Source organism: Octopus sinensis, unplaced genomic scaffold (assembly GCF_006345805.1).
Source record: "Octopus sinensis unplaced genomic scaffold, ASM634580v1 Contig13566, whole genome shotgun sequence".
NCBI classification, from domain to species: domain Eukaryota; kingdom Metazoa; phylum Mollusca; class Cephalopoda; order Octopoda; family Octopodidae; genus Octopus; species Octopus sinensis.
Window position 1 is genome coordinate 65,185 of NW_021833011.1, and position 23,585 is coordinate 88,769.

General features: G+C 39.0%; 1 protein-coding gene across 2 annotated transcripts; it reads left to right on the plus strand.

The window, feature by feature from the left end:
- Nucleotides 1-1,859: 1,859 nt before the first annotated feature.
- Nucleotides 1,860-23,136, plus strand: LOC115229700 (protein mono-ADP-ribosyltransferase PARP14-like). 2 transcript variants are annotated; one of them, XM_036499311.1, is made up of 6 exons: nucleotides 1,860-1,918; nucleotides 10,833-10,868; nucleotides 11,144-11,371; nucleotides 15,215-15,442; nucleotides 17,988-18,042; nucleotides 23,018-23,136. In XM_036499311.1, exons 2-6 carry the CDS (start codon nucleotides 10,842-10,844, stop codon nucleotides 23,119-23,121), a joined length of 642 nt encoding a protein of 213 aa, XP_036355204.1. In that variant the 5' UTR covers nucleotides 1,860-1,918; nucleotides 10,833-10,841; the 3' UTR covers nucleotides 23,122-23,136. The 2 variants fall into 2 exon arrangements, with proteins under 2 accessions (XP_036355204.1, XP_036355203.1); XM_036499310.1 differs by lacking the exon at nucleotides 1,860-1,918 and adding an exon at nucleotides 6,934-6,977 and having other exon boundaries at nucleotides 10,732-10,868.
- The last annotated feature ends 449 nt before the right edge of the window (nucleotides 23,137-23,585 follow it).

Genomic DNA, 23,585 nt, shown 5'->3' on the forward strand with positions numbered 1-23,585 from the left:
AGAAATAAAGGCACTCTGCTTCACTGGATGTGCAATGTCAGTGTGCATGTATGGCAGAGTGTAAGCATCTGGAAAGAGAAATGGTGCACAAGAGGCATCAGATGTGGTGTGCAAGAGAGAAGACTGCACTGTGGAGGGGACATGTGGAAGAGATAGACCCAAGATAGACAAGGGACGAGGTGGTGAAGCATGATCCTTGAACATTGAGCTTCATGGAGGCTATGACTAGTGACTAACACCTTTGGCAATATTCTGTGCTTAAGAAGAACCATCAAGCCAAGTGAAATTGTAGTTGTGGCTGATGCCAGTGTTACACAAAAAGTACCTTACAAACTTTGGTCCACACAGAGATGATAAGTTGCTGAGACCTCTGGCAATTTACCATGCTTGAGAAGACTCATCAAACCAAATGAAATCGTAGACGATGCTGGTGTCACATAAAAAGCACCCATTTCACTCTTGGAGTGGTTGGCATATGGAAAGGCATCAAGCTGTAGAATCTGTGTCAAATCTGACTGGAACCTGGTGCAGCTCTCCAGCCTATCAGTTTCAGTCAAGCCATCCAACCCATGCCAGCATGGAAAGTGGATGTTAAATGATGATGATGATGATGATTTACATTTTCTACTAATCATTCTTTAAGAGAGAAATTTCTTGAAATAAGTGTTTTATTTTCTTACGTCCAATAATGTTGAACCAAGAGTTATAGCGTTGGCTGACTCTAAAGTATTTACGAGAGGCCATTTAGCTCTGGAAGCCTTCTTCAACTGAATAACCAAGTTTCTTTCCTTGAACAGGTTACCCTGTAAGAAATTACTTATCACATGACCATCAGCCTGAGTCATGTGATGTGGTAAGCAGGTAAATTGTGTGAAGCAGACAACACTGCCATATGAGTGATATATACATGAAACAAAAATTACAAGAAAGGTTTTAAAATGCACCATATATACACACACACACACACATATATATATATATACATACATATATATATATATCCTTGACTAAAATTTTAAAGACTACATGTTTATTATGGACTTCTGGTCACACATGTGCAATGATATATAGCAACTAGCCTGAACATTACCTGCACCATGCCTATACATGTGTGTTGCAACGAATTTCTTTCCTTAAAATTTACAGAAAAGCATATTTTTTGATGAAATTTTTTATGAATATGCTTCAGATGGTATAAATTCCAATTCTACTGGAATTTGAGGTAAAAAATAAAAAAAGGTTTCAAAACAAATATCTGACACGTATCAGTATTTATGTCTGCAATTTTTATTTTCATATTAAATTCTTTTATTATCATAATATACACACTCTTAAAGGTACTTGTGGAAATTTTCATTTAAAAATAACCATTTTCCCAAAAGTTATGAGGAAGCAAATTTGACTTGTGTGAATTTTCTGAAACTCCTCTCTCCACTCCCTCAAAAATATTTTTTTCACACCAAATTCTCAACTTACTGGAATCTACACCATCTGAAGCCTGTTTTAATAAATGTTTTAAGCAAAAACGTTTCATAAGAGGGAAGATCACATTTTACTAACCAGTTTCACTGTTTTCAGACTTTGAAAGTTTCAAGTATGTTCTTCAATGTATTTTTAGTCCATGTGGTAGAAGAAATAGATGGAAATAACGTATATAGCCTTGTTGCTATAAAAAGGTGTGTGGAGGGGGGTGGACTACAAGTTAGCATGTATTCTCTTGCTAAATCATATTTTCAGAAACGAAATCATTACTATTAATATGGAAATAAAGTAGTTCTTTTAAGAGAGAGGAGAAGAAAGTTTAATGTTATTTTCAGAAACCACATAATTCAACGCTTCCCTTCTTGGTCCACAACAGAAAGCAGCCCCTACGACACCCAGAACTAATGTGGCATCCGGAGAAAATGCTGGCATCAAAATACAACTATTGATTGATTCAATTTCTAATGCATCTGTGAGTAAATAGATTCACTTAACATATTTATATTTAATTGTTATTTCATTTGCAAATGAGGAATCATTACAGTTAATTAAAAACATTTTCTCAATCTAACTCAAACATTTTATTTCCTTACATCTGATCTCTTGAGTAAATCTTTTGCTAACTTTAACAACCTCAAACTTACTACAAACCATTCTGTAGAGCCTTTCTTAACAACAATATCAACTGCAACAATGTATCTCTCTTCTCTCCACTGAATGTTCCTTAGTTGTTTACCATTAAATTCTTTGTAGGTTGATGTCATCATTAACAGCACCAATAAAACCTCCAGCTTAACATTGGTGTTATCTCCAAATCTATCTCAATGCTGCTGGTCCAGAGATACAAGTTGAATGTAACCAGAAATATCCTCAAGGTATTTCTACATTTGAAATAGCCATCACTAAAGGATATAACCTCAAATGTAAGAAAGTATTTCACCTGGTATTACCTCCCTGGGATGAAAATTCATCTGATTCAGTAAGTATCAATCATATTATATCGATTTATTGAAAGAGTTGTTGTACAACCCTAGGTTATCATTGATCCAGCATCCCTGTGGCATGAACGGAATTGCACCAGGCTCCAACCTGATCTGGCATGGTTTCTGAAGCTGGATGCCCTTCCTAATACCAGCCACTCCGAGATTGTAGTGGATGCTTTTTACGTACCACTGGCATGGGGGCCAGTCATGTGGCACTGGCAACAACCAAGCTCAAATGGTGCTTTTTACATGCCACCAGCATGGGAACAATCAGGCAACACTGGCAACAACCTCACTCGAATGGTGCTTTTTACATGCCACCAGCACAGCTGCCAATCAGGCAGTATTGGCATCCTCTATAACAATGATTTCACTTGACTCAACAGGTCTCCTCAAGTGCAGTTTATTGGCCAAGGATTGATGGGTACTCTTAAATGGGCTGGTTATGTTACACTGGCATAGGTCATGGTTATCGTCTCACTTGGCTTGCCAGGTCTTCTCAAGTACAGCATATCTCCAAAGGTTTCTGTTGCTTGTCATCACCTCTGTGAGGCCAACATTTTATGGTCATGCTTCACCACCTCATCCCATGTCTTCCTGGGTCTACCTCTTCTACAAGTACCTTCCACTGCTAGGTGTGACACTTTTTCACACAGCTATCCTCATCCATTTGCACCACATGACCATACCAGTGCAGTCGTCTCTCTTGCACACCACATCTGATGATTCTTATGTCCAACTTTTTTCTCAGGGTTCTTAAACTCTGTTGTGTATCCACACTGACATTACACATCCAGTGGAGCATACTGGTTTCATTCCTTGTGACCTTATGCATGTCTTCAACTGTCACAGCCTATGTTTCACTGCCATGTAGCATAGCTGTTCTCACACATGTGTCATACAGTCTACCTTTGTTACCAGCAGAGGTAGGAGCTCTCTGCACTTTGCCTGGGGTATTCTCATTCAAGAAGTTCTGCTCTCAGTGCATCCACCCCCAATGCTGGCTTGGTCACCTTGGTAACAGAAGCTATGAACTACTTCTAGTTTCTCCACCTGGCATGTGATGGAATCTGTTTCCTGCACATTTCCAGTGTTTATCGCCCCTCTGCATTTGGCACACACAAAAACTATCTTCCCAGTTAGCCTTCTTTGATATTGCTGCACCTCTTGTGTGTCCATAGCTTGCACTGGGTACATCTTATGGAATTTCTACTGATGCCTTTTCTACAGATCAAGCAGAACATCTACCTGAATGGATTTGTGATTTGTCTGTCTTCCTACTTATTAAGACGTTAGTTTTTGCGAAATTCTCTCTAAGACCCTTGATTCTAGACACTACTTCCACACCTGAAACTTCTTTAGTTCTGATAGTAACTCAGCTATAAGAGCAAGATCATCAGCATCAAGGATCTCCCAGGGGCATCCTATCTTGAATTCCTCTGTTATTGTCTGGAGGACTATGATGAATAAAATGGAGTTAGGGACTTGGTCCTTGGTGGATCCCTACTCAGAATTCTTCACTATACTTGTTGACAACCCTCACCTTACTGACAGTATCCCTGCACATGGCTTGTACAGCCTTCACTAACCATTCATCTATCCCCAGTTTCCGCATTGACCACCAGATAAGTGATCAGGGGACCCTGTCAAAGGCTTTCTCCATGTCAACGAAAGTCAGGTACAGAGGTTTATTTTTGGCTAGGTATTTCTCCAGCAGCAGTCTTACCAGAAATATAGCATCAGTGGTGCTTTTCCCTGGCACAAACCCAAACTGTATCTTGTCTAAACTAACTCTCTCCCTAATTAGTTGGGCTACAACCCTCTCTGTGACTTTCATTACCTGATCCAACAACGTGATACCTCTCTAATTATTTCTATCTAAAGTGTCACCTTTATCTTTGTAGCAGTTGACTATTATGCTGCTACACCAGTCATTGGGTACGACTCTTTCATGTATCACCTGATTGACTATATGGGTGACTAGGCTATAGCCGACACTGCCAGATGTTTTAAGCATCTCTGCAGTGTTTCCTGATGGGTCGGGGCTTTCCCTGTCTTCATACCCTTAATTGCTTTATCTACCCAGTTACAGTAAATTTAGATAGTTGGTCTCTCTGTTGGGTCGACATTTGGCAGACTCTCATTCTCCCATTCATTCTCTTCATTTGACAACCTTTCATAGTGGTATCTCCAAGTCTCTCTCTTTGCAGCATCATTAAATGCAATTGAGCCATTACCCATGCAGACACATTTCTTTTCCATAAATAATGTGATTTTTTCCATTGCATGAACTGAAAGTCGGAGGGGGATGGGAAAAAATACTACCTGCATCAACTTGCTATAAAAGCAGGTAGTAATTTTACCTTTGAATTATTCTTAATTCAAATTTTGAAGAGTGTAGTTCAATTTTAACAGTCATTTTTCAAAGCTACAATGGAAGTTACAAAGGAGCATATTCGGCATAAAGACAATGGAAAGTGTGAGGAATATTAATACAGTATATGAGGATTGGACAATAAGTATAAGCCAGTGTCAATGGTGGTTCCACAAATTCTGTGTTGGAAACTACAGCCTAGAAGACAACCCTCATTCTGGAAGATCTGTAGAGCTCTATGAGGATGTCCTGCAAAGCCTGGTGGAACAAAATCCCATCATACTGTTAAGGAACTAACAGAGAAGCTTGTATTTGGTCATTCAACCATTCATCGACACCTGCATGCCACCAGACAAAGTCAGCAAACAGCAAATGGTGTCAATGATTTCCTCACTAACTTTCTGAGTCTAATCATGCACTGAGAGTGAAGGTGTGCTCTTCTTTGCTGTCACATCTCATGAATGAATCTTTTTTGGACTGAATAGCGACTGGTGACAAGAAATGGGTTCTCTATAAGAATGTCAAGTACTGAAGTGTGTAGGGAAAGGAGAAAGACCGATACACCAGGAGAAAGAAGGTCTTCATCCATATAAGGTGTTGTTATCAGTTTGGTGAGATATGAAAGGTTAAGTCCACTTTGAACTTTTAAACCCAAACCAAACAATAACAAAGGAGATCTACAGTGAGCAGCTTGAGCAGTTAAGTCAGCACTAGAAGAACAACGACCATCTTTGGTTTGAAGACGAAAGGTGTTCTTCCATCAGGATAATGTTTGGCCACATACAGCAAGAATGACATTCCAAAGGCTGGAGCAGTTTGAATGGGAAACGATGCCCCACCCACCATATTCATCAGACATTGCTCCATCTGATTATATCATTCATTCTGCAGTCTTCAAAAATGATTTGGATGTAAAAAATATGAATTCTACAGACGAGGTCAGAATAGCAATGAAAAAACAGGGTTTGTGCATAGAAGCTGTGATACAACGGAAGTAAACTTTAGAAGACATTGTTTTAAACAGTATGAAAGCAATGCGTGAGAGATAATACATGTGTGTGTGTGTGTATGTATATATATAGGGAGAGAGAGAGAGAGAGAGAGAGGGGCAGAGAGAAAAATAATAGAGAGAGATTCATGGTAACAAATAGAGAGAAAGACATTTGTAGTTGAGTTCTCGTTGCAAATTATATTTTCATATTATTTATGGATGACCATTCATTGGGATGCAGATTTTGAATATCAAATTCGTTTTTTCTTGAGGATACATCGTTTCAGGGACTTTCAGGGCTAACCACACATACAGAACCATATACACTCATATCTATATAATAGATGTACAAGATGTGTGTGTACAGACTAATGTAAATGTCTTGTCTATATATATATATAGAATATCAGTATATATATATTTTTATAGTAATGTAAACTATATTGTCTATGCATAGATGGATGTAAGCAAGATGGGTGTATATAAACTAAGCGTCATATATACACTTTCTGTATACAATATGTGTTGGGGACAGGAAAAGATTGTTTGGCTAGACCAGTTCCTTTTCTTCTTTCTCCTTTTATCTATACCCACAGTGTTGGGTACACGTCTGCAGATATACTCTGTAGGACAGTATATATAGCATTGAAGTAAAGCACTGTTGACATACCAGTAATTCACTGGAATTTACTCAAAGCCAGTCTGTTTCAACAGAAATGTTCTTCTTTTGGTTTTAATCAGTTTTGAAAGTAATGAGGAATTAAGTAAATTAGCTTTGTCATTATTAAGCTGGTGTTTGGGCATAACATGGAATCTTGATACCAGTTTCAATTCCATGAATAATTTTTTACAGTCACTTAAACAAGCAAATTTCATTTCCTTTTATTCTGTAAATAAAAATTCCTCCCCAAACTACAGAATATTCAAAAGCCTGTTCATCATAGGAAGTTATTCTATGATACAATAAATGAAAATATTAATTTAAAACAATATTTGTGATAGAAACAATGAGTTAAAACATTGCATTGTAATTAACAGAAATTAATTATTTTTTCATTGAGTGATAATGAATTATTTGCTTACTTTTAACAGAGATTTAAAGAATATTTCCAACAAATGTCAGTAGATGGTTCAGATGTATCATCAGGTAAATTCTTTTGTTTTTTTTTTCCTCATCATCATCATCATCAATTATTTTTATTGTTATATTATTATTGAATGAGAGCAGCAAATGCCATCAAAGTGACAATGGGGTACAAATATACAAAGCGCAGTATCCACATCATTTCTACCCATCTGTTAAGGGTACACCAGGATCATGCATCACAACCATATGTGCACAACATCGTTATCTCTTATCAAGATAAACAGTGCATGGCCTATCAGGTGGGGGCCCAGTTAGAATTTCTTCAGGTCAAGTAGTCCATCGCACCCAAAAGGTCCTGAATAAGGTTATTAAAGGATGTTGAGTGAAACACTCTTGTCTCCAGGGTGAATTATTCAAACCCCAAAGAATCCAACTCACCACATAGCTATGATGCACCCACACTACTTCTGCTCATGATCAGAGAAGCACATATCATCAGCCACTAAGGGACATGCTCAAATGGTTATGGTCAAACAACTGACAAGAAAAACAGTGCTATGAATGTACCAACACACACGAGTTCAAGACATGACAATCCTCACACACTTCTCCTGAGGTATTCCAGAAAGAACTTCATGAAACTATTACAAGAACGCTTCCAACCGATTTCAGTAACCATTAGAAGAATAAGAAAACCAACTATAATAGGGACTCCGTTAGTTCCTAGCAATCTCTGAGGTAGGAATTTTTATAATCCAAAATTATAGACCATGAATAATTCAATTATTTCTAACAGTTATTATAGTCCACTCTGCATTGTTGTACCATTCCAGATATGTTACATTGCTTATATATATGTATGTTTCTTTAAGAAAGTCAGATGGAACTTGGAAGGTAGTAAATAGTCATGAACTTGATGTCTTGAAATGGTGTTTTCTTCAGATGGTTCCCAGAATGGTTGAACATTTAACTTCACACCTTCCAGTTGATGTTGCATTCTACAAACATCCAGCACAACTGAATTATGAAAAAGTAAACAGATAAAATCATTCGTTGGTGAGGGATTAGGGGTGAGTTGGGGAGTTCAGTGGGTAAAGACAGAAAAGTATTTGAAGACAAAGTAATGTCATTATTATAATACATTAGCAAACAGAAAAATATAATCAACATTTAACTGATACTAAGTAAAGACTATCTCTATTAATTATAACAAATACAAGAAACATCACTGGAATGTTAGTTTCAAATTTTGGCACAAGGCCAGCAATTTCAGGAGAGTGGCTAAGTTAATTACATCAACCACAGTGCTCAGCTGGTACTTATTTTATTGACCATAAACATCACTGGAATTTTGGTTTCAAATTTTGGCACAAGGCCAGCAATTTCAGGAGAGTGGCTAAGTCAATTATATCAACCCCAGTGCTTAACTGGTACTTATTTTATTGACCATAAACATCACTGGAATTTTGGTTCAAATTTTGGCACAAGGCCAGTAATTTCACTTGAATTTTGTGGAACCAGTTGCTCCTGTATGATAAAACTTGATATTTATTTAACTGTCAATCAGTGAGATATTAGACTAAATCAATTGAAGATCAGGCAACAGACTCAGTAGTTGTCAATTGTATTCTATCATTTATAAATTCAACACAAGAAAGTCTCTTTTCAAGTATGGACTGTATTAAAAACACACACACACAACACCACACACACACACACACACGCACACACACAGAGTTTGACACATGCTTTGATTTTTTGGAAAATACAACATTGAACAAAGGATATTCCAACATTTGAATGAAACCATTTCACTTTGATTTGTGGAACCAATTGCTCCTGTATGATAAAACTTAATATCTATTTAATCAGTGAGATATTAGACTTAATCAGTTGAAGATCAGACAACAGACTCAGTAGTTGTCCGTTTGTATTCTGTCATTTAAACCTCAACACAGGAGAGTCTCTCTTTTTCAAATATGGACTTTATGAAATTTTTACTCATCATACATTGAAGGACAAATCTTTCAATTTACGATTTAATATAGTAGAACATTTAATATTGTGTGTATATATATATATATATATATATATATATATATATGTGTGTGTGTGTGTGGGTGTTGTGTGTGTATATATACCTGTTATATACATTATATTATTTTTGTAATTTACTTAATTTTTACTTTTTAATTGTCATTTTAATTTTAACTTTTCTATGGTATGCAATTTTCTAGATGGTGTAACTTAATTGTTCATTTTGAATCGATAAAAGGTGTATTTTTCCTAATATTTTATGTATAAGCATGTATATATATATATTAGACCAAAGTTATAGTAAGCAGAAAGGCGAACTCAGCACACACACCCTCGGGCAGGTGACCCTGCCAGATCTGTAGGAAAGGTGTAGGTAGAAACTCCATAAGATGCACCCAATGTAAGCTATGGATGCATAAGAGGTGCAGCAACATTAAAGGGAAATTAACTGATAAGATAGCTTTCATATGCAGCAGATGCACAGGGACAATAGACACCACAGACACACAGAAAACATATTCCATCTCACTCCAGGGGAAGAAACTAGAAGTAGTTGACAGTTTCCGCTACCTGGGTGACCAAGTTAGTAGTGGAGGTGGATGCTCAGAGAGTATCACCACTAGAATACAAATAGCCTGGGCAAAGTTCAGAAAGCTCCTACCCCTACTGGCGACAAAGGGCCTCTACACAGAATGTCACAGGGATGGCCAAAGGTAGATTGTATGATGCATGTGGGCGAACTGCCATGCTTCACGGTAGTGAAACATGGGCTGTGACTGCAGAGGACATGCGTATACTTGAAAGAAATGAAGTAGCATGATCCGCTGGTTGTGTAATGTCAGTGTGCACGCACGACAGAGTGTAAGCACCTTGAGAGAAATGCTGGACATAAGAAGCATCAGATGTGGTGTGCAAGAGCGACGCTTGCGATGGTATGGTCATGTACTGGATGGATGAGGAGAGATGTGTGAAGAAGTGCAACTCCAAAAAAGTTGACGGTATCAGGGGGAGAGGTAGACCCAGGAAGACATGAGATGAGGTAGTCAAGCATGACCTCAGAGCGTTGGGCTCACTGAGGCAATGGCGAAGGACAGAGATCTCTGGAGATATGCTGTGACTGCAAAGACCCGGGTGCTTCATGCACCAGTTTCGCATAGCCCTGCCCATTCAAAGTACCTGGATCCCAAACGTCCACTGTGCTTGAGGAGACCTGTTGAGTCAAGTACATGAAGATGAACATCGAAATAAATATCAATGGAAATAGTTGTGATACCTGTGCCGGTGACAATAAAAAAGCACCATCCGAACGTGGCCGTAGCAGCACCGGCTCGACTGGCTTCTGTGCCGGTGGCACATAAAAAGTACCATCCAAACGTGGCCGATGCCAGCACCGCCTCGACTGGCTCTTGTACCGGTGGCACATAAAAAGCACTATCTGAACATGGCCGTTGCCAGCGCCACCTTGGCTGGCTTCCGTGCCGGTGGCACGTTGAAAGCTCCAACCGATTATGACCGATGCCGGACCCCCCCAGGCACCTGTGCAGGTGGCACGTAAAAAGCACCCACTACACTCACGGAGTGGTTGGCGTTAGGAAGGGCATCCAGCTGTAGAAACTCTGCCAGATCAGACTGGAGCCTGGGTGCAGCCCTGGCTTCCCAGACCCTGGTCGAACCGTCCAACCCGTGCTAGCGCGGAAAACGGACGTTAAACGATGATGATGATGATGATGATATATATACACACACACACATGTTAATTAATACTTGTTCTTTTCAGGAACCTCATCATCAAACCCATCCCCTCTTCATCCACAACAGAAAGCAGCTTCTGTGATACCCAAAACTAATGTGGCCCTGACAAAGAATCCTGGCATCAAAATAAACCTAATGATTGATTCAATTTCTAATGCATCTGTGAGTAAATAGATTCATGTAACTTATTATTTAATTATTATTTCATTTCCAAATGAGGAATCATTACAGTTAATTAAAACATTTTCTCAATCTAACTCAAACATTTATTTCCTTCACATCTGATATCTTGAGAAATCTTTTGCTAACTTTAACAACCTCAAACTTACTACAACCATTCTGTAGAGCCTTTCTTAACAACAATATCAACTGCAACAATGTATCTCTCTTCTCTCCACTGAATGTTCCTTAGTTGTTTACCATTAATTCTTTTGTAGGTTGATGTCATCATTAACAGCACCAATAAACACCTCCAGCTTAACATTGGTGCTATCTCCAAATATATTCTCCTTGCTGCTGGTCCAGAGATACAAGTTGAATGTAACCAGAAATATCCTCAAGGTATTTCTACATTTGAAATAGTCATTACTAAAGGATATAACCTCAACTGTAAGAATGTATTTCATCTGGTATTACCTCCCTGGGATGAAAATTCATCTGATTCAGTAAGTATCAATCATATTATATCGATTTATTGAAAGAGTTGTTGTACAACCCTAGATTATCATTGATCCAGCATCCCTGTGGCATGAACGGAATTGTCCATAAAACTATGCACAATCCACAGATGTGTTTTTCCAGTCATACAACACTTCCGTCTGCTTCAAGACAGTAGCATGTATGTTGATGTCCACTGATGTACAGTATGGGCTACAGTGTGACAGTCTGGACTTGTAGCATTCCTTATAGTTTCCAGATCATGAATTCTCGGAATGGCCACTGGAAAGATAGGCAACTGCCACCATTGAGGAAAACTGACCTTTTTCCCACATGGTGATGGACGATAGGCAACTGATTACGAATCAAATAGCCAATGTTAGGAGCATATTCCATGAGACAGTTTTGTCCTCACCAACCATTCTAATTGTTCCTAATGCTTGCTAACATCCAGTTCGAAATTGATTGATATACATTGTATTGTAGATATTCCTTGAACAAACTATTACATTAAAATACAGTCTCTTGTGTGCAGTGTAGAGGATGTTGTATCCCAAACACTGCATCCCAGGCGGTTCTCTGTGTTGTCCTACCTTGTGGGCTCTATTGCTGCATTTTACAATGTGTTCTCACTCAGATTTCCCTCTTGTAAAGAATCATTAATCTCTCTTATTACCTGTTGTTGTTTCCATTAATTACAAGAGCCTACTTCAATTACACTGTGTATCCACCTAATCTTACAACATTTCTCTTTCTATTCATGGCATCCATATGTTCATTCAGACAGGCTTCCTTCTATCACATGATCTATGTTGATCCTTCTGTCACATGATCTATGTTAATCCAATGATCACGTCGTCTATGAATCTAGTAATCACTTGATGTTGTTTAAATGTTATTCTAATCTGTAAATCATATACCATTTCAGTTTGCAACAACTAAATATGTCTTGCAAACAACTTGCACATGCAAGTGCTACCAGTCAAAAGCTCCGTATACCGGAAGCCAGCAAGTGTATGGGGTCATCAGGAGAGAATGCATGCCGTTTCGGGGCCTACCTGTCGACGGCATCAATGCGCACCAGCCCCCACCTCACTGATATGAGGCCCCACTTGCTAGATCAGCTGGTTATGAAGTTAAACTCAATATCCTTCTAGCCATCGCTCATCGTCTCTTTTTAAACCAAATCCAGTGGCTAGCCTTCTCCACTGTAGATTGGATATCGGTCATGGTGGCATTGACTTTACGATGAGTTAGGCCTAGCGATAATAACAGTCATCTCACGCTGTGTCCAACAAACCCTCTACAACTGACTTTGATTGGAAAATGTTCTGCTTTCCAGCCTGCGTCTTCACATTCCTCGAGGATGTTTACATAACGGTTCAATTTTTGAGCCCGAGCGGCGTCCATATTATCTTCATGAGGAACCGTTAGCTCGACTATATTTACAACTTTCTTTCACACCACATCAAATATCTGGTTTTTCGTAACTGGGATGGAAAGAAAAACTGGCACCCAGGTAAATCTGCAGTTACCTCCCACTAGCCGTTCCACTTTCCATTTCTCTCAGGAAGTTTCATGATCTTCTTGAAACAGATCCACTGACCTGGTCGCACTTAGGTAATGAAATCTCTAGATGGTACTTTCAACGGTTTTTCTCAGTGTTGTTGAGATGAATTTGGTTCTTTATAGCATTTAAGATAACCTTAAGGACCAAGTTGTGCCTCATGTATACCTGTTCAATGCTAATGAACAGTTGGAAAGAATATGTTTTAGTGTACCGACCTTTCCACATTTGCAGATGTCATTCTCTGAGACGTTCCATCTTACTAGATTCGTAGTTGATGGCAAAAACATCATAAGATGAATGAAACAGAAAACTCAGCTGAGATGTTGTCCACTTCACATCTCATCCCAACTTACCTTCCTCTCAACAACATGTTCTTCCATCTCGTCATTTGACCTTGATGAAAACATCGGATCAAATGAAGCTCTCTTCTCTCTGCTTCTCTTGTTTTGACGCTGTTGCTAACAACAGATCTGTGTTCACTCCGCATCATGCTTGCAAACAGTCTGAACTGATCTGCGCCAAAACCAAATCCTTTCCGATGGTTCTGGGTATAAGAGAAGAAAAGATGTTGTCAGTTTCTGCCTCTGCTTTCCACTTCCTGGCTGTTTTCACCTCTGGTGGGTTACGCCTGATTTCCATATCCTTCAATCCTCTCAGCATTATGACCGTCCGTATCTTCCCCAGCTTATATATTTCAACTATTGATGCTATTGGTAGCTGCAACGAACCTCTTTAAGATAAAGAGCTGAACTGTTCAACATACAAGGTAGGCCTAGCCACTTTCTAATGAACACATTACATTTTTGTTCAATGATTTCAACTCGTGACAATGCTACCTCGTATATTAAAAGTGGCCATGCAAGTTGCGGGTACAAGCCGAACTGCAAGCACCAAATTTTATATTTACCTGGTAACTTCGAATTATCAATCGCTGATAACCCAGCCTCGGCCTGTTTCATAATTTCAATCCCACGACTTCTGTCTGACAATGTTCCAGCGTATACTCGTCCCAAGCTCTTGACGGGCTCTTCCTTTACTGTTGGAATGCTTCCTTCAGATATTCGATACTTAAATTCTTTCTCCTCTCCCTTAACAATGTCAGACTATGTGATTTTGCTCTAATCGCATCATTGACCACCTTACAAGTTCGTCTAATCTCAAGAGGGCATTCTGCATGATTTGTTTATCTGTAGCTAAAGTGTCACGTCATCCATGAAGGCTTTCTTAGGCGATTGTACATGGGCGATTTGTTACGAAAAATCTACACCTTTCAAAATCAACTCCATGACTAAGATAAACCACGTGACAGATATTGTACAGCCAGCAGCAATGCCAACCTCCAATCGGTGCCAATCTGTTGTAAAATTCCAGTTGTAAACCTCATTTCGAAAATGTCATAGTACATCCTCATTATTTTGATCACTTTGTTAGGAATGTGGAAGTGGTCCATGGCTGTTATTAGTAATTCATGTGGCACTGAACCATACCACGTTCAGACTTTTCTTGTTTGTTTGGCGTCCTGGATCGCTTTCCAAATCGAAAAACAGTGTTCAACACATCCAGGGATCCCGGCCTTTTGAACAGATTCATCAACATATCCATTACTCTGTAAATATGTCACTGTTCTCCTCGACAGAATTCCCATAAAGATCTTGCCTTCCACATTCAATAAGGATATCGGCCTAAACTGTTTTATGGTCTTTGCATTGGCCTCTTTCAGCAGGTATATACCTTCTGCCTTACACCAATCCTCTACTATAGTCTCCTCGCGCCACAGTTGTCGGAGTAGGACAAAGAGCTTCTTTCTCAGAAGATTGCAGTACTTGTGAGACTTTATATGAGAAGCCATCACCTCCTGGGGCACTCTTTGCTCTAGTCTTTCTTACGAAGTCATTCACCTCTCTGTCCCTGATGTCCCCAATCTGGAATTCAATATCAGGTCCTGAGAGATGATTTAGCCCATGTAGAGGTGGCAGCGGCTGGTTACGGTGCGGATCACTGTAGGTTTCCTTAATATGAGCATCCAATTCTTCTTTAGTGCACGATAAATTACCACTCTTCGGTTCAGTGAACAGCTTCTTAGTAAAACCGTACGGGTCCTTCAGAAACTGCCCCCGAGTCCTTTTACTCTCCTTTCGAGGCTCATATCGGTGGAATATGTGGGAAATTTCTTAATCAAAGAATATATTTATTACAACTTAATGATTTCTCCCTGTAAGAAGAATTGGAAATAGTTCCATAAAATGTTCATTATCAATTACTAAACAATTATTTTTTTTAGATTTTGGCAAACATGACTCAAATAATAACGACTTGTCTGGAAACTGCTGAGAGAATGGGAGCAAAAAGCCTTGCATTTCCTATATTAGGAGCTGGAACATTGAAGTACCCCATTGAAAATCTACCCAGAACAATGTCTGAAGCAGTGAAAAACTACTCAAACCAAAATTCAAGCCAGATCAAAGATGTTTACTTCATGGTTTATCCTCAAGACACAGAAATAGTAAAGGTTGGTTGATTTATTTGTTGTTTGATGTTGATATTCTTGGAATTTACCAAAAACCAATATTCCACAATAAAGAAAAGAAATAGAACTGATCATTTACTGCCCTTGTTCCAAATATAATTCTCTCCTACAACATCACGGTTTTTCCTCACATACAAAACACCTCAAGCCCTCACGCAATAGAAAGAACTGACAAACTCTCTACTTCCTGCTGAGTATACCTGTCTCCTTGTTTCCCTGCTCATATGTTTCTCTATATTACCATCACACTTCCAGGCCTCTTTCTTCACTCTAATGGCCCTGTCTACTACACTGTTCCAACACCATGCTACCATAGGTCTAATTCAGATTTGACACCACCCACAAAACTTGGTCTGCAGATCTCAGTAAATTGATTCATGGGAACTTCCCTGTATCTTCTGTGTTACACGTCTGTAACTCCCCTTCTTTTCATTAAATGCTTCACTGAAAATGCATAGACAACTGATATGGCATGCCTGATGGGAAATGCTTGCCAAATCCTTCCTCCCAGATGCTGCATGTCATTCTCCTTCTCCATCTTACACCCTACTCCACTCTCCTGAACTTCCTTACAATTGTTAAGTGTTCGGATCCTTCATTTCCAGTTGTCTCGTAAGAACTTCTAGCTGTCCTCTATTTTACATGTCTCTATCTCTTCCTGGTTCATGTTAAAAGTTTCAATTAGGACATCTCTAAATATCCGATCATTCAAAGTTGTTGATGATCTGCCAAAGAATATCATAAAAGCAATCCTTCTGTTCATTGGCAGACCAATTTGAATGGCATAGGCAGCAGAAATAACTGTTGCCATACAACTCTACTCCGAGCTCAAGTACCCAAACACACACTCTGACTATCTCAGCTACATTATCACCCATTTCTCAGCTAGAAGTATGACTACTCCACCTACCCCATCGCTGATGCTTTCCCAGAGAATTTATAGATATGTATTTTGCCTGTGAGGTATATGGACGAAGCTCCTCTCCACCTTACTTCTTGAAGGCAGCACACATCGAAACACCTCTGTTAGAACATCTCAACAGACCTAGCTTTCAATGTGTCTACATTGACAAAGCCAATTGTAGGGAACTTCAGGAGGTTGGGGCAGGGGGTAAGAGGGAGAAAGAGATGACATTCAGCATCTGGGAGGAGGAAGGATTCAGCAAGTGTTTCCACCAAGCATGCCATATCAATTGTCTATGCATTTTATCTGCCATTATTCATTCATCTTATACTTGCTGCATCTGCCTCAAGTGAGGGCTATAAAAGCATTGTTAATACAATAATGAACATATGAAAATAACTAATTAGTTAATCAATTAACGGACTGATAGGTTCTGCATTTTGGTGCAAAGTATAGAAAGTACGACATTAGTGTTGCAGTGATATGGATGAGAGGCAACTATGAAGGGAAGGAAGTGGGGAGGGCAGAAGAAGGATTGTTGGGAGGGGGGGTTACAGTAAGAGAATGTAGGTAATGAGAGCATGAGCGGATGGGCACATCATGAGTAAGGAAAAGATGAAATGATGGGATTTGCACATTTCCACAGCTGATGAAGTAATGGAGATAGAGGAGAGGTGAGATATATTTACAATAACAGAGATATATATTTACATTGACATTAATAATTAAATGAGGAAATGAGGCATTAGGAGAGAAACTTTGGTGATGGTGGATTAAATTAAATTAAATTAAAGATGGGTTTGTTTCAACATCATACAAACACAAGCAGGAGATGAATAGAATAATGCAAAAATTAAAGCAAAGAAACAAATCATAATAGTTTATCTCTCATATCTTTTCATTGTGCATAGAAGTGTGTAATAGTCAGAGTTGTTATTTGAAATGTCTTGTGTTGATATACAGCATCTGTATATACAGACTAATGTAAACATCTATAGACTATATTTGTACATATAGACTAATGTAAGTACATTGTTTGTATACAACTATATTCTGTATGTATAGTAAGCAGCTTGTATATAAACTGAGGGTCATATATACACTTTCTGTATACAATATGTGTTGGGGACAGAAAAAGATTGTTTGGCTGGACCAGTTCCTTTCTTCTTTCTCCAGTGTTGGGTACACATCTGCAGATATACTCTGTAGGACAGTATATATAGCATTGAAGTAAAGCACTGTTGACATACCAGTAATTCACTGGAATTTACTCAAAGCCAGTCTGTTTCAACAGAAATGTTCTCTTTTGGTTTTAATCAGTTTTGAAAATAATGAAGACTTAAGCTGATGCTTGGACATAACATGGAGTCTCGAAAGCAATTACAATTCCATGAATAATGTTTTCTTATTCTTTAAGTAACAATTCCTCACCGAACGACAGAATATTCCAAACCCTGTCCATCGTAGGAGTTTATTTTATAATACAGTGAATAGAAATGTAAATTTAAAACAACATTCATGATAGAAGCAATGAATAAAACATTGCATTGAAATTAACAGAAATTAATTATGAAATTATGTTTTTGATTGAGTGATGATAAATTATTTGTTTACTTCTAACAGAAATTTGATGAATATTTCCAAGGAAACACAACAGGTAGTTCAGCTGCATCATCAGGTAAATACTTTCTTTTTATTATCTTAAATGTATATTCAAATTATGTCATGTCACACTTAATTGCTACTGGTAACATGTAACGCAGTACAACGTATCACATGGTCGGATGGTCAGTGACTAAACTGGCCACTACACTGAGCTTGCTGGGTATTTGTTGGATACCCTGTAGGATGGGAAATTCAACCTGCGAAAAGGTGAAGGATCTCATGAGTAGACAATGGCCATTCAATAATGTGTATATATGTATGTCTGGTTTGTGTGTGTGTGCACGTGCATGAAAGTATATCTGAATTGCGTATTTTCAAAACTTCTTTTCATATTTCTATATTTATACATTTATATTTATATTTTTATGCACCCCTTTTATATTTTGATAGTTTTAGCATTTTTCTTTTTGATATTTTTGTATTCTATTTCATATTCTATTATATTGTTATATTTTTGTATTTGTATATTTTTGTATTTACATATGTGTAATTTCTTTATATCAGGGAGGGTTAGTAACTCTTGTGGGAGGTGGTTAATCACATTCCATAGGACTGACAGTACCAGCAGGTTTTGTAGGGTGCATGCTGCATGATGAATCACTATGGGCCTCTGGTCATCCCCTGCTGCAGAAACGGTCTCCAACCATAGCGATGTTCCATGCCACTGACTCAAGTATTTTTTTCTTGATGAGAGAGTGCAATTATCTTTGTGTAATGGCTTCCAAACTTACAACAATTTCATGCACAGGTGTCTGTGCTTCTCAGCCTTCCAACAGTCAATCTCATACCCTGTGGTGAGGTAGACCATTGATGAAGACTGCAGGTGGAGATGAGTGCTCGGAGTTCTAGTCACAAGCCTGCACATAGGAGACCAGCAGACCAGTGGTCACTGTCATTGCATTACACATCAGAAAATTTAACAGCAACCTAAGTGACTGAGCAGCGTTATTAGGACCACACTGCACACCCTAGTAAGATAAGGGTCTAGAAAAAGTGCCTTAAAGAAAGCTTTCCCTGAACAGATCTGGTCAACTACTCGCAGCTGACAGACTTAGCCATTTGTAGTCAATTCAAACGGAGAAAGAAAGACCTAACCATTGCTACAAGGATTATTCTTAGCCAAAGAATTGTGGCGATACAATATCGACCTAGCAGCAATCTAGGCTGAGGAATGGTCCCTGACAGAATCAGGCAGCAGCTACACTTTCTTCTGGAAAGGAAAGACTGTACATGAGAAGAGAATATATGTATTTGGAGAAACCATTAAGTCCTGTCTCCTGAAACAGTCTCCCAACCTTCATACAGGTGTAAATGAAAAGCCTATGAAACTCTACTTCCCTATCAGCCACAAACACTTCGTCCCTGTCATGAGTGGGTATGACCCTACAATCTCATGCTCAGAAGAGATCAAAGAGCAGTTCTGTGCTGACTGGGACACTGTGCTACATCACATGCCTGCTACTGACAAGCTTATAATACTAGGGTACTTCAATGCTGTTGTTGGCAAGGATAAAGAGTGGTGGAGAAGGGTTAGATGGAAGTATGGAGTTGTGTAAATGAATAGCAATGGTCTTCAGTTGCCGAGCAAATTCGCCGAGCACAACCTGCTGATTACCAACATCATCTTCCTGCTGGCTGATAAGTATAAAACATCACGGACACATCTGCATTCAAAACAGCGTGATAGCAGTGACATCCTCATCACCAGGAGAATGCATGGGACAGAGTGCTCGACTGACCACAAACTAATAAGAGCCAAGTTCAACATCTGTGTAGTTCCCGAACACCACAATGGCTGAGAGCTCATTAGACCAGCCTTCAGCATGGCCAGACTCCTATCAGCCAAGTACCAGCAGTAGTTCCAGTCCAGCCTTGATGACAGGTGCGAGGTGATAGGACCACTGACAAGACTCTTTCACGACAACATAACCGGATATGTTTTTTTGCAATACTCACTGCACCAACTCTTTTGACATCTTCAATGGCCTAAAACATGGCTGTGTGCTCACCCTGTTTTGTTCAACTTGTTCTTCACACAAGTCCTACACCTGGGTCTATACATAATGCACTGCATTGTCAAGTGGGACACAAAAGTGACAGCAATGACACCATCAGCAGTGACATTGGTCCCTCGTCGGTTGTCACCTTTATAGGGTAAGTGGACAGCACAAAGGTAACCTTACTCAGGAAGGGCCATTATAGATTTATATATCTTAACCATCAATGAAAACCCCAAGTCCACTCTAGGGCTGTGACCCACGATGAGTTCAGAACCCAAAGCAGTAATTCTAGTGTGCAGCAGGCAGAGCCTCATGTCACGCTTAACCGTAAAGACTACAATAATTAACTGCGACAACTTAAAACTAATTACCCAAATGATGTGGGGTACGACATGTCACATACAACCTTAGAATACTTGTGGGTGCCTTTGGATGCACCAAGTTTCCAGAAGAGATGTGACAAGGAGACACAGTACAGACAAGAGAAACATATAAGGAGAATCCACCACAACCACCACCACCCTCACACCCCAGATTCACTCAATTGAAGTTCACAGTTCTTTGTGAAACAAAAGAAGAACTGATGGAACCATCATGTGCACCAAAGAAGACAAAATTAAGCATCCGCAAGTTGAATGAAGAGGAGATGGACTCTGCTCTGATTTTGTGCAACACCCATACAAGAGAACACTAGCAAAAGAATCACATGAGCTATCCATGAACCACTAATGTGCAATTTTGTAGAGGATGTGGAATATTCATCCTTGGATAATAGTAAATTTTGTCAGTGTGCACCTTTGAATATAGTAGTTTGAATGAGTGGCAGAAAGTCAATATTGATGGGATATTCTGGTTCAACTTTCTGGTTTGACTTAGCTAAGTTGATTTCTCCCTCTACATGGGTTGCTTTCCTTAAATGCTTTCCAGGTCTTTGAATTAAATTATATTTTGCTTAAATTATTGTGTTTCATATATGTTTATATATTATTCCTTGTTTATGTTGAATTGTTATTGTGTTTGTTGCATAATGTGAAAGGGCCTCTGAGTCAACTTAGCAAAGACCAAAGTAGGCAAACAGACAGGACTGTAGTCGCTTCAATATATAGAAAAGGTGTATGTAGAAATTCCATACAGTGTACCTAGAGGTAGCAGATTGCTTCTGCTCTTTAGGTAGATTAATTAGCAGTGGAGGTGGATGTACTGAAAGTATAGTTGCTAGAAAAAAAACCAGCATGAGAATGTTCAGAGACCTTCTACTTCTGTTGGTAACAAAAGTCCTCTTCTTCTCAGAACCAAAGGTAGATTGTATAATGCTTGTGTGTGAACAGTAATGCTACATGAAAGTGAAACAATAGCCCTGAATCAGAGGACATGTGAAAACTAGAGGGAAATGAAGGCCAATATACTCCATTTTATGTGCAATGTCAGTGTGCATGTGTGAACAAAGTATATGTTGAGAGAGACTGGCAAAAGAGGCATCAGATATGACATGCAAGAGAGAACGCAGCAGTTGTATGCACATGGGAAATGTATGGATGAGGGTAGCTGTATAAAGAAGTGCTGGTTGCTAGAGAAGGATGGAACCAGAGTTTATTGTAATGAGATACCTCTTGCAGACACCTTAGACACATCTATACCAAGGGATATACCTAAACCAGTTGTACAGTATCCCCCATGAGGGATTGATGCTAGATAGGTCAAATGATTATTGTGATGAATGAAGATTCTTGTATCAGCTTTTGCGTGGCCGATACCAGTGCCACCTGTACCAGTGGCATGTAAAAAGCATGAACCAAATGTGGCCCATACCAGTGCCACCTGACTGGCACATAAAAAGCATGTACTACATTCTCAGTGGGTGGCATTAGGAAGGGCATCCAGCTGTAAAATCCTTACCAAATCAGATTGGTGCCTGGTGCAGCCTCCCAGCTTGCCAGTTGTCAGTCAAACCATCTAACCCATGCCAGCACCGAAAGTGGACATCAAACGGCAATGATGATAATGATGTGATGACATATATATGCCTGCTCAGGTATGGTCATGTGATGCATGTGGACAAAGACAGCTGTGTAAAGAGGTGCCGATCTCTAACTGTGGATGGAACCTGTGGAAGAGGTAGACTCAGGAAGACATGGGACAAGGTGGTGAAGCATGATCTTCAGATGTAGGCAATGACAGAGGCAATGACTAGTGACTGAGACCTTTGACGATATGCTTTGCTTGAGAAGACCCTTCAAGCCAAGTAAAATCATAGTTGTAACTGGCACCCGTGCTGGTGACATGTAAAAAACGCCTTTGAAACATTGGGCCTTATGGACACAAAATGGCTGGGGCCTGAGGCATATGAAAAGCTCCTTTCAAGTGTTGGGCCTCACGGAGGCAATGACTGAGATCTTTGGCATTATGTCATAATTGAAAAGAAGACCCATCAAGCCGAGAAAAATTGCAGTTGTGGTAGATACCAGAGTCATGCAAATTCTTGGAGTGGTGGCGTTAGGAAGGACATCCAGCTGTAGAAACCATGCCAAATGAGACTGGATTCTGGTGCAGCCCCTCAGCTTACCATCCCTGGTCAAACTATTTAATCCATGCCAGCATGGACATTGGATTTCGAATGATGATGGATGAATTAGAGAGAATTTAAACTTGAATACAAAAAAAGAAGAAATAATTTTAACAACACTTGACATCATTCACTACGCAGAGTCTCAGGATGGTAGCAGTGGTCTGAAATAGTCATATTGTAAACATGTACTAGATAGTAATATATAGCAATAATTAAAGAGCAGTTGATATCATTCCCCACAGGGATAGGTGATAATCTTTTTCAGGTTAACTTCATTATTTCAAGAACCGATAGCTCTTCACTGAACAGAAAAACAGGAAACACTACAATTATTATTTAATCTTGAAGCTGCACCATAAGAAATCTTCTGCTGCTTGTTTGGTTATTTTTCATTGACAAAATGAATATTTCTTCTATTTCAGATGATGAAGATGAAGAAATAGAAGATAATGTCTTTGCTGGTCAAAAAGATGTTGGTGTCACATTGAAATTCTTAGCTAAATACAAAATCTTGACAATGCTATAGAAACTGTTAAAAAGGAGTACAATTCTCTATTAACAACTGAGAAAATACCATTTGATGTGGACTTGACAGAACCTCGAGTAAGTTGTCCACAACAATACAGGGTTCTTATTTAATTATTATTGTTGTTATCATTTTCTGATTGAATTTTATTTTCATTTCCAACTGGGTCTCAACCAGAGTCCTAAGGTACATATATATATTTGTTGTACGACACCCCTGACGAGAGTAGATGGCACCACTTCATATAAATAGAATCTGTCTGATGTAGTCGGGAGTTCACAGTTTGGTCATTGAAGTCCAGATACAGTTTAGAGTTTGAGTTGGTGTGTTGGAAATACTGATTGTTGGTTCGTGTGTTTTTTTTACTGCTGCTGTTTCTATTTTGTATTGTTATAACACTGTTACGGTGTAGTCTTTATCTATCATCAACAATATTGGAGGCGTAAAGATATAACATCTCACAA

Coding starts and splice junctions, on each gene's coding strand:
- LOC115229700 (XM_036499310.1), top strand. CDS start 6,947: ATGTCAGTAGATGGTTCAGATGTATCATCAG. Junction 10,869..11,143: donor ATTCAATTTCTAATGCATCT/GTGAGTAAATAG, acceptor ATTCTTTTGTAG/GTTGATGTCATCATTAACAG. Junction 15,443..17,987: donor AAGACACAGAAATAGTAAAG/GTTGGTTGATTT, acceptor TACTTCTAACAG/AAATTTGATGAATATTTCCA.